The 12,543-nt window shown below is 38.4% G+C and overlaps 1 protein-coding gene across 7 annotated transcripts in view; it reads right to left on the bottom strand.

Annotated features, from left to right (window-relative positions):
- LOC113586098 (adhesion G-protein coupled receptor D2) overlaps positions 1-12,543 on the bottom strand; it is a 54,714-nt gene that overhangs the window by 19,434 nt on the left and 22,737 nt on the right. For all 7 annotated transcript variants that reach the window (XM_027023975.2, XM_027023979.2, XM_035523168.1 and 4 more), the window contains 3 exons: positions 9,066-9,107; positions 4,873-4,926; positions 2,144-2,300 (listed from right to left, as the gene is read on the bottom strand). In XM_027023975.2, coding sequence (XP_026879776.2) covers positions 2,144-2,300; positions 4,873-4,926; positions 9,066-9,107 — 253 coding nt within the window. The remainder of the gene's footprint in view (positions 1-2,143; positions 2,301-4,872; positions 4,927-9,065; positions 9,108-12,543) is intronic.

The raw sequence follows: 12,543 nt of genomic DNA, 5'->3' as shown, positions 1-12,543 counted from the left end.
AGGCCATAGCAGAGTTGAATTTTAAGCTCTGGATGATGGCATATGATTTCAAGAAGGACTTATTTCAGTTTCCCTTAATTAAGATGTAACCAGGGATGCCATAATCCCTCCACAACCCCTCAACTCGGGCACTAATGGTATAGCCCACACCAAGATACAAAATACTGGCGGTGAGTTTAGAGGGTAGGTGAAATTGCAAATAGGTATATGACCATTTGTGCTGGTAGGACACACTTATAGTCTGAGCAAGTTCACTAGCTTGCAGGCTTTGTCATTATAACTAGCATCAGGGCTGCCAACTCTCCCACTTTCAGGCTCTGTCTCAAACTCTCATCGCTCATGTGAAATAAAAGGCCACGACAAAGTCACTGTTTGAGGAAGCAAAATTATATCATTATATATATAAATTATATCATTTTATATATACATTTATATATAAAATTATATACATAAAGTCTTACAGTCATTGGTACAGTCATCTAACGCTGTTTTCTGTTCACTTGGTGGTAATTTGACTACAGTTAAGTAGAATACTTCGTTTTCATATCCATTTATCTATTGTTATTTTATGTTATTTTATGCACTTCTAATTTAAATGTACTTTGTCAAAACTACTTAGTACTTTTAAATACTTTAACTACTTAATACTTTTAATATATATTTTACAATTAAATTTATTTTATTTAAATTTCTCTGTTAGAGGTCCACAACTTATGGAAGGTTTTCACTGATGGAATTAAACATTGGTAATATTTTTGGCATGTATTACATTGAGAGTACTAATTTAGGAACATAAATTAGGTACTGAAACTCAAAACCAAATAAAAGCCTAATAGGCGTATGCATTCCCTCATGAAACAGAGGTTTGTTCAACTAAATAGTCGTTCAAATTAAAACCACATAAAATTACACATAAAAAAGTTAGCAGGAGTACAATAGGAGGTCCACTTTCTTTCCATTCAGTGAACATGCACTGCCATTATTTGGAGTAGGAGTGAAAGTGTAGAGGAGCAAACAGGTGGGAGCAAAGCAGAGGTTTGGAGTGGATGATCAGAGGTGTGTACGAGACCACGCAGGGTTTATAAGACCATCACTTTAGTCATGTTTGATATATATGCATTAAAGAAATAAGGATTTTAGAAGGGTTTTTTCCATCAAGACAACCAAGCACAACTGTAAGTCACTCTGGAGAAGAGCATCGGCTAAATGTGGGAAAGATAAATGTGAATGTGAAAGATGGGAAGGGGCCTACACAAACAAGTGCATTTGAACAGGGCATGGAAAATCCTGGAATGGTCCTGGCAGTAAAATTCCTATTTTTTAAGGCTGAATTTCCATCTACGTCCCAACATTTCGGGTCATTTGACCATCAAATGAACACTGGTTCAGTTTAGTCCAGGTATGGGATATCTACGGAACATTGATAAATTCTTCCCAACTCGTTTAGATCGACTGAAACAAATTAAATTATAGATTTCACAATAAATGCTCTTTTGGCCTTACACAATGAACTTTATGGCTACTTGTTTAACTTGCAAGGCTTTCAGCGACATTTGTTTAATGGAAGTTAACCTCAATTATTGTGAAAGTGTTAGCGGCCAGGACTGAGGCCACCATATCGATTATTAACAATTTGGTTTAATTAAACATTATTTTGTAACCAAGCTGGGGTTAGAAATAAGACATTAGGAGCAATGGATATCATAAAACTTAATGATATTATTATTCTCTATCACTGGCCTTGCCATCAAAACCTCTCTCTTTCTGTCATTTCTTGAAGAATTGAACTGGCATGCAGCCCCTTGCCAATTACTGTGATGCAACCCAATAATGTTGAGGTCAGAAGAGGCGATTGCAGCCCTGCATTCTGCTGGGTCTGGAGAATGTTCCAGCCCAAAACACGGCTGTCATGCTGGAGTTCACCCTTCCCACCAGTTGCTAGAATTTCCTGAGCTCATAATGCAGTACAGATTCTACAGCAAAAACTTTGCCTTATACACACACATTCCCAACCACATAGACACAATACTCTCAGACACACAAACACTAAAATGTGGTACTACACACAGGTTCCTAAATGTATAGTTACTGAAAAGTACTCCATCCACTGGGAGGCTAAAAGGCTAAAGTAAGCGTCACTTACTCCCATGGCTGCAGGTCAAGTTGGTGCCGACGATGGGTGCGGGGAGACTCCCAGGCCGGCTAGTGCCAGCCCCATGCGTAACGAGCGGGCCAGGCTCAGGGGAGCTGCCCTGCCGAGAGCTGGTGACAGAGCTGGAAGGTCTGGAGCTCCCACAGTTCTTAGGGGGAGAGAGAACAAAAGAACACTGCAGCATTTGAACTGCACACAGCACACCCTCTGCTCTGCAGCATGCAACAGTGCAGATGTCACATATATCAAAGTAGTATGTGCAAAAGCATATAGTCCAAAATGTTCAGACATTGGAACATCATTCAACTGAATTTTCCCTTTAAAAAATTTCTAAAAATAAAATGGGGGGGGAAGAGCTTTTAAGAGAAAAAAACTATGAAGACAAGGCATGAAAAACCGAGGTGATCTAAATAGAGTCTGTCACAGCATGCTTGAGTATCAGCCACCCTCAGCATCTATTCAGACACAAACTATTAGCCTTTCAGCAATGGTACACAGCACAACAAAGGCCAGGGTGACTCAGGGTGACTGACCCCAGCTGGCCAGAACGTTGCACAAGAAAGGTAAAGTGCCTCGTGGAAGCCAAGTTAACTAACAAAAACAATAAAATAACACATTCCTGATTAACTGTGATGATCACTGAATAAAGTATGTATCTAGATAATGTATTCCTATGGAAAAAAAATGTTTTACATACTTTGTAGTCTTGATTATGTGGGATTTTGTAATATTTGTTATTTCTTATCGCCTCTCTCTGAGAAATAAATGACATCAGTGTTCACGAAAGTATTCAGGAATCCTGGATGCTTGCTCTGTTTACACTGATGGAAATGCACATATATGCAGCATACAGCCCAGATCTTTTCCATCCTATATCTTGTCAAACTTGAATTAGGATCAAAAAACTAATCTGCTTCCAATTTATATCTATATTTCAGGGCTGTCGTGGACCCAGACCCTGCCCGTATTGAAGGGGGTCGTTTTTTATTTGGCCAGCACAGCTGACAGTTTTATTCCTCCAAGCAATCTGCCACAGTGTGTACAAGTGTGAGGTCATTCAGGTCAGGCGACAGTTGGTATCAAGCACCCTGGTTACACTGGTCAGGCCCATATAAAAATTATATTAGGTATGGACAAAATACACATCCCAAGAGGTGAAAAGGTCTAGAGACTTTAAACTAGTACACAATTACTTGGAGTAGATTGCTTGTTAAATTAGCTGACAGCCGATTGCATGAGCAAAAGTATTTAATTCTGCATAAGGTTCATCATGTACAGATCAGGATCTAAAGGTCAATACACTATATTAACCTGCAAAAACAGAATGCCTTAGCTTAACTAGGTACCTGCATTTAAAAATAAATTCAGATCAGGGACTAAAATGTTTGACTTGAACTGGAGCAACAGTAACCAAAACTTCTTCAGAAGCCCCATAACAACATTACATTAAAAATACTTAATGCAGATGTTCATCAACTAACCTACATTAGCTGCACTGGAACACACTATGAACTATGCTCCAGTCCAATAAAAAGCAATAAATGTTCTCATATTGCCATAGAGCACATCAGGGTCCAAACTACTCAGATAGATAGAGAATGTGTGTGCCAGATTTATTGAAGCAAAACAGCATTAGCTAAAGAGCCATCGTCATATCTAGCTGTCGACTCTCATCATGTGGACTTGGAAAATTGGAAAATTGCCCCAAAAGCATGGAAGGGTCTCACCACTAATATGGCCTGTGACAATATATATCAGCCACTACCTGCAGCATGCGTTTGAGCCTGTGGACATTTTTTACTAGTTTGAGTCTTAACAGTGTCGAGCCTGTCGGGGGGGGGGGATATTCTAAAATCAATCTACCTTTAGAAATTGTCTCATTCGGCTCTCAATGACCAGGTGGCACGACAGGGCCGAAAGGGGCATGCCGCTGCAGGCCATAAACCATGACAAGCCTGGAGGAGAGTTAATATGATCATTCATAAGGGGACAAGTTGCAGTGGTGGAGCCGAGCTAAAGGGGAGAGTACTCTCTGTGTGTGTGTGTGTGTGTGTGTGTGTGTGTGTGTGTGTGTGTGTGTGTGTGTGTGTGTGTGTGTGTGTAAGAGAGGCATAGAGGGGTGAGGGGCCGGGGCTATTAACTACTTTTAAACCGCTTTGCAGAAGCTAAGTGATCTCCACGAACAGCGGCCCTACATATAAATACTGAGCTGACAGTTTAATATCAAGGGACAAGCTTGTGCAGGATTAGAAACGTGTAACCCTGGGCTGCCAGCTGACATTCTTGGGAATGAGGTGGACAGAGTGGGAAAGAGGATGAGAGGGAACGTACACTAATATATATAAAAATAACTGATCTACACTCTTGGTATTTTAGAACCCCATGGAATGAATGTTACGATTTAAGTATCTACTTTTTCTAATATAAACTTGTTCCTCCTCCTACAAATTTAGAAACACTTTGCACAGCTGATGTAGGACCTCTGTCTGAAACATCGTGTTTCTCTGGAAACTTGAACTTCACTACAATTTTGAATATCTATCTATATACATAAACACATTGAGACTGACCAAAAGAGAAGATGCATTAAGCTAAATGAATAAAAATGGTAATAACAGTTGTTAAAAATAGTTTAAACACCTTATTTTATAGTGTTCTGTTGATAAGCATGTGGCTCTGCATGCTTTGAGAAGCATGGTGTCAAATGCACAACAACTTACAGAGAAATTCTGAGCTTTTCTCCTCTCTTTGATCCTCTTGACCGTGTTGCGTATCTGAAGGGAACATGACACTCATCATCAGCAACCACTTGAAAGGCCTCTTCCCACTGGATCTGTGCATGAAATTCACTTTATAAAAGTTACACAGAAACCAAAACAGCAGCCATGTTCAAGTCACTGATCAGGATAAAATGAGGATGACTGAAACATCCCAGTTTGTCATAGGTTATAGGTCCTAAAAGTGACGCGTGGATGTGCTAAAGCAAGGAGAGCACTTTAACCCATCATCCGTCACGTCGCACCAAGGGCCAAGGAATGCATTTGGAAGAAAGGACCACCCTTGCAGAACAGATTGCATTTGTACCATGTGAGATCAAGAGAGGATGTATGAGTGAGCACATGGAATGAAACTGTGGCTAAGGATACACAACAATAATATCTGTAATGGCAGAACATTGCTTTGAATCACTATTTTGCTTGAATACTCCTGGAAGGTGTGATAAAATATTAATTCCACATTAAGACATACTTGTGTCTATTCACAGAAGTCTCCCTTCACAGTTACACTGACATTGGCATAATACTAATAATAACTAATTATCATCATCCAAATTTATGTTTTAACCTAAAATATTTAATTTAGCAGTATTTATATTTTGTTATAGTCATGAAAATACTGCTTAATATCAATAAGTATTGAGTATCTTGGACAAGTATCGATAAGTATATTGGAATATTACTAATATTTTCAAGATGATAAAATATGCTTAGATAATGCTTAGACAAACTGAAAATATGTTTTACTTATGAAATATAAAAGTAGTATGCCTAAATATAGGAATTCTGGATATATTTATTCATTAGATGCCATTATCAGGAGTATGAAATCATAGCTTTTTTCTCTCAGTATTGAGGACTAAAATGCCCTGTTTAAACAAGTCATGGCCTGCTATGTAAATCAGTTTTTAAGCTCTCCTCCTGGAGAATGACTCCCCTGCAAAGTTTAGATCCAGCCCAAACCCAGCCAAGCTGATCCAAATAACAGCTTAATGACAAATGTAGTGCTAGAGCATGGTCCAAGATCCCTGCTGTAGGATTCTGTCCCAGTCAGGCTGTCGTCACCCACCACAAATACACAGCATTTTTCCGAGGAAGGCTGCCATGCGTCTAGGCCCAGCCCCCTGCCGTAGCGAATATGTGTTATGCCTTATGACTTCATTAGAGCCTGGCATCGTCATAAATTATGCTGCCATGCAGATATACACACAAGGGCATGTTTTGCATAGACACCACTGCAGATGCTGACAGGGCTAATGAAGGGAACAAAGCACCGTTGACAACTCTCAGTCAATAGTAATATGTCAGATTTGGATTCTCTTTCGTTCTCTCTCCCAGCCTCTCCTCTCTCCCCTCCACCCCCAGTGAGCTGCGATTTGAAATGCCTAAAGTGCACTGTAGCCTTAATGAATGGATCTGGCAAATCAAATAAATTTGTTTCAGAAGAACATCACAGGAAGCAATGCAGAAAAGGCATACCGCAGAAACTGCGCTGCTTACAAGGCAGCTTGAAGTAACTAAGGAAATGTTTGGTCGCCACTCTCTCAAGGTTTAATACTGATGCAATCCACGCTTTCTATGTAAAAATGTGTTGGGTATAATTTCCATATGAAAATAAGACAAATGGTAACACCTGCTGAAATACTTGGAAAAAAGACAAATGAAACTGAGGTCATCAAAGAGGAAATGAAACAGCAGACGAAATTTCATTTGAATCGCTTACGATTTGAGCAAAGCAGCCACATTTTAATTTGTTGACTTGAATAACACAAACAACACAAAGAAAGGAATGTAGATACCCAATCATATCAACTGTAACATCTTTACTGCAAAACTCTACCAAAACTGCAATATGTCGAGGTAAACAAATCACTTCTCAGTTATGTTTTTACTCTCAGCAAGGACACAGCACATACTATAATCAACTTGATGTCTGTCAGTTATTAATATGATGGCCTCATGTTCTCACTTATATTCAAAAGGAATCTGCCAAAAGAGAATCTTTTCCAGTGTTTTCACATTTTGCAGGCAATCAAGTGTATGGATGGATGAAATGGATTTTACGGCCTCTGGAGATGTGGAGACGTGTTCTTGAGAGCAAACAGAGAACAACTTTCCCCGTTGGCCTCTCACTTCTGTTCTCTAATTAGCTGAATTTTCATATGCTAAAACTTTGACTTTTCTCCTCATCTTTGAGTAATTTTTCTATTAAAGGATAATTTCCTTTACTGTGTCAGGGGGTGAAACTTAATCTGCCAGTGTTTCTCGTCACACCTTCAACTCAACTGCATAAAGAGAAAATATGGAGAGTTTTAAAAAAATAGTCAAGAGCTAGGAGAAGAAAACAAAAAACCACAGATTATATTTACAAAACCTTCTTTGAAAACTGCATAAAGCAAACATGGGTTGCTCACAAATTGTGAAGACCCTGGGGTCAAGGAGAGCCGGGAGTTGGAAAATAGATTCCGAAGCACTAAAAAAGCCACTTAAGCAAGAATGCAGCGATGATTTATTTTACAATGCGGAGCGGGTCAGCAGCGAGACTCAGCTATGTTGGCGCAGGGCTCTGACTCAGGGCCACCTCCTCACACCTCCTTTATGGACGGTAAAAAGGTATGAGCAAAAGGAAGACAAAAGGGCGCGGCTCTCAGACAGTGCCAGGGTTGAGGTGGTGAAGGGTGGAGGTCTATACCCAGGTGGCTGTGGCCTTGCCTGCACACTCCAAGCTACACAAACACTTTGCATGAGAGACCCCATCAGTGAGAATATTCTTTCAATATCTCAAAACAGGCTGTTTGAGTAAGGAAAATCTCTATAGAAATTAATATTTAATTTAAGGATGAACATTTTTTAAACCCAGAATGAACCATATAAGTGAACTTGAAAGTAAAATACATGGAGTTTCTTTCATTTATACTGAATATAAATTATGAGAAAGTGCTTTACATTTGCACTGCTACATACTACACCATTTACACTTCTGAGCAAAAGTTTGCAACTGGCACTCAAAAGTTGAGCTAAATTATTTTTAATTCATCAAATAATTATTTGTGGCAAAAAAATATTTTAAAGGATTCTATTGTGGGAGCTTGTACGATGCAACTTCACAGGTTTCAAGTTATTTGTAGGAAGTGGTAAAAAAAAGAAGAAGGTAGAAAGAACAAAGAAAGAAAAATGCTTATCACTAGAAAGAAACAGCTGTATGATGTGTAGGATGATGTGTAGTGCTGAAGGTAACTACAATCGTCCATCACATACAAGTAGACATCACATTTCAAGGGAAAAAACAATAGCAACATTTTGTGCAAATCTTAAATTACTGTAAACTTTGGTCTCAAAATGTTTGAAATACCGAACTACAACTTTTTGTCTTCAAAATGTTTGAAATACCGAATATCTTTTTTTTTTTTTTTAAATCTGGTTTATATTGTTTAAATCTACATTGTATAAGTTGCTACTGAATAAGATTTTTAAAAGTTACTCCGAAGTTTTTAGGAGTAGAATACATCCAAATACATTTATGAAAAAAAAAGATCTATCACCAGTGGGTACATTATCACACATTTACGCTTCCACATTTACTTTTTTCATTAGAATTTAGAGAGGACAATTTACCAAGAAATATTTATTCAAATTAGCCCTCATCCATTAAACCTATATTTTACCAATATTTTCCCTTCAAAGGACATCTAAATGGTAATAACCATTTTTTGTTTGTGTGTGTGTGTGATGACCCCGCACCATCTACCTGCTGTCCTGCGTATATTCTTTTCTTTTTTTCCCCCATCCTGGACTTTCCGCAAAGACACACTAGGCCAGCAGAGCTCTAATGTCAGAATGTTAAATGGAGGACCATGAGTTTAAAAACTTAAAGAGGCAGTGAAATATTAGCCAATGTGGGTGAGGAATGACTAGCTCTTTACTCTGCGTGTCAGTGGTTAATGGCGGGCCTGGATGCATATAAGTTAGCCCAAGCATGAAGGGCAGTGAGACGCACATGTTCAAAAAAAGGGGGGGTGGGGGGAAATTGACGACATTCACTCTAATCCTCCCCCCACCTCCCACTGGTGGGGAGCCGTCAGAAACTTGTCATTTCTCTCAGTCACTCAGTCAGCCTTGAGACACTGCAGACTTACCTCTGTGTTGTACATGCCATATATCAGGAAGATGAAGAGACCCTGCGAAAAGAGAAAACAGAAAGGGGAAAAAAAGAAAGACGTTAGGGATATTTTCTTTTTCTTTCATTCATTGGGGAAGCAATAAGACAGGGGATACAAAAAGCTGGTTACGTTTGGCATATGTACCAACACACACACTGGTTCAGGAACAAGTAAAATGAAATGTACATGTTCTTTCTATGTCTGCGGAGAATGACTGTTTCAGAGGCAGCCCAATGAAGGATCTTAACCCAAGGTTTTCTCCAGCTTTGTGGGGCTCATATATTTCTGCTTTAAGTGCCCACATTCAATACCAAAAGACATGCAGCAGACACAAGCGCAGGAGGAAACAAAACACTGGCTAGGCAGGAAGCAGCTAATGAAGAACAATCATGACAAGTGGTATGATAGAATAATGAATGTAACAAAAAGAAAATAACTATTTCAAGTCCACAAAACACTATGGCCAATGCTGAAAGAGGCATGAATGAGATGCCCTTGGGTGCCGAATGAGGGCACATATGGTGACGAAAAAAATGGCCGTTTTTCATCATTTCCAGCATTGTGCCTATTGAAAGTTCTAGACATGCATTCACCTTCTTCCTCAATGCAGGCCTGAGGTTCAAAGAGTTGGAGAAAGGCCAAGCCTGACAAAGGACACTTTTGGGGTACGCATGAAACATTTTAATCGGTATAACAAGACACACTGCAAACTTCTAATATAAGCAGACACTTTACTGATTGCTCAGTAAAATGAGAGGGTCAGCAGAGGTCCAACATAAAATTAAATCTGGTTCATATGAAACAAATCTACAGAATGAAGAGTGATGCTTTGTTTTTTTTTATCACAACAAACCATTCCACACTTATGACACTTCTACCAAAATAGCAAGATCCACCCATCATTCAAACATCATTTGACAGATTTGGTTTACCAATACTAGAGTTTGATGCATCACCACTGACGGTTTGATGGCGGTCTGTTCCAGAAATTCTGCAGCCAGAATTCCTAACCACCTCACCCCATTTAGCCAAACCCACACTGTGTTAAAAATGATCCAGGGGCTCACGATATTGTGATCAGTTTTTAATCATGGTAATATGTAAATGAAGAGCATAAATACAAAAAAAATGAAAAATAAAAATGTTTTTAACATTGATTTATGCTGAAACATCCAGCAACTGCTCAATGTGATTCCATATAGTAGAAACTGACTTAGTAAGGATAGGTGATGTCCAAAATGACTCATTTTACCTGTATATTCACAAACTATTAGCCACACACCACTGTTGTATGTCAAAAATATGGTGAAGTATGGTGAAATCACTACATAGACACCCAACTAATAATTGAGTTAGTACACAAAGAAGAGAAATTACCGTTGTCCAACTCTCTGCCCTGCATACGCACTGACTGTATCCCCAGCCGGGGGCCAGTTCAGTTCAGTCGGCTTTATTATTATCCCTCAAGGAGAACATTTGATTTGCAGCAGTCATTCTTATAGCCACGGTATGCAACAATAAAACCATATTAAATACAAGACAGGTTCTAAAACAAGATATTGCATTCACTTGCCCCACTTGTTCAGCAATTCATTTACATTTATGGCATTTAGCATTTAGCCCAATTGCACTGGAGGTAAGAGACTTTAAATCTGCTACAGCATATCTTTGGGAGTCTATAAAGACAGTCTGATGGAAAATGCTGAAAAACTTTTCATTCATAGGGTGATCTCATATAATAATTAATTCAGCCTTGTGTGTGTGCTTATGAAATAGTTGTAATAAGGACACTTGAAGGTATCCCATAATCTGACTGCTAGATTTAACAATATGGCTTAGAAGATTTGCATTCTTGATGCTCGGATTTCCAAGACAGTTGATAAATGCAAATGTCAAAACTGACTCAAAGACTTGCGAAATACAGTTGTAGCTTGGCATACACCTGAAATATGCTGTTTCTCCTAAAAAATAGAACAATCTCTGATAACACTTCTTCAAGAGCTTTGTATTTGTTGTGTGATCGAAACACAACTTATCAATTACTGTACCAAGGCACTTGTAGCTGTCAACACTTTCAGCTGTAATGCCATTGATTATTGTAGAGTGGATCTCCTTAGTGTCTTGTCTAAGATCAGATCACCATCTCTTTAGTTTTATCAATGTTACACTTCAGGAATAATCCTCATACCACTGCACAAACTCATCTACTATCAGACATCACACGTCTCAATTTATATTGAGAATAATTAGGCGTACCTTTGCTTTTATTTATTTCATTCTTATTTTTCCTTATCCATTACCTAATCTCTTAATATATTATTACCTATACTTCCTAATGGCATAGTAACATAAGTAAGTCCACAAACATGAGCTTGAAATCATTTCCATTAGGTACATGGTACCTAATCTATTGCATGTATTTGAAACTGCACACTGAATCAATACCCAGAGACAGTGGATGGTAATTTAGAATGCATATCCCATTGTTTTGGATATTTACAATTTCATACTTAGTGCTGCAAATTAATTACCATGTTTTTGATCATGATTCTTGTTTGTGAATATTTTGCTGTGTATTGAAGTGAAGAAAAAAAGACATCCTTTATATATTATAAAAAATTATCAATTAGAATATAATTGAGTTAAAAATAAGTGGCATCAAAACAGATGGGGGATTGTTTAAAATGTTAATTAATCAATCTTCAGTTAAAAATAAACAAAAATGGAGCACATTTAAATGCATTGCGCAATTTTTCCTTAAGACATTGTTTCTTTTGAACTCTGCAGTAAAATGGTCAAGAAATATGCAACAGCTTGGCAGTGCTGCTTTCAAAGTATTGCTATACATCAAACAAAGTGCATAAATTCATTACTGACAAAATTAATTAGGATACAATTGTCTGGTTTATAAAATAGATTTCAGTAAATACTAAGCCCTGAAAACAAGCACCCTTGAGACTACAGGGTAGTGCAAAGGAGGAACTAACTTCCTTTCATTTAAATAAATCCAAGGCCTTGCAATACCAATAGGAGGGAAAACTTAAATGACAACATTCCTAAAATCATGCACTTTCGCAGGTGGCTGTTGAAGTGATGACAACACCCGACTGCTAAAAAACAAAACGCAAAATTCTGACAAAAAAAAACAAAACTAGATCACAGCCCTTTGTTGGGGCTATTCAATCATCCACTCTACAATCCAGTCTTCATGCTGTATGGTGCCCAGACAAACTTATCAAATTTGGCCCATACATCAGATGTGAGCATGCTCTGTTCGACCGAATAGAGAGCGAATGCACCACACACTACAACGAACAAGGGCTCTTGCTCCTCATTACAGTATGACAAGATACAGAAATCCACTTTGCTTTTCATTTAGGGATCTCTCTTCCCCATTTTTATGGATGTGTGACTTCAAGCTTTTACTTACTTCCTCTCTTCTGCCCCAATGTAA

The sequence above is a fragment of the Electrophorus electricus genome, chromosome 26 (genome assembly GCF_013358815.1).
Source record: "Electrophorus electricus isolate fEleEle1 chromosome 26, fEleEle1.pri, whole genome shotgun sequence".
In the NCBI taxonomy this organism is placed as follows: domain Eukaryota; kingdom Metazoa; phylum Chordata; class Actinopteri; order Gymnotiformes; family Gymnotidae; genus Electrophorus; species Electrophorus electricus.
This window is presented reverse-complemented; position numbering and strand designations above follow the sequence as displayed.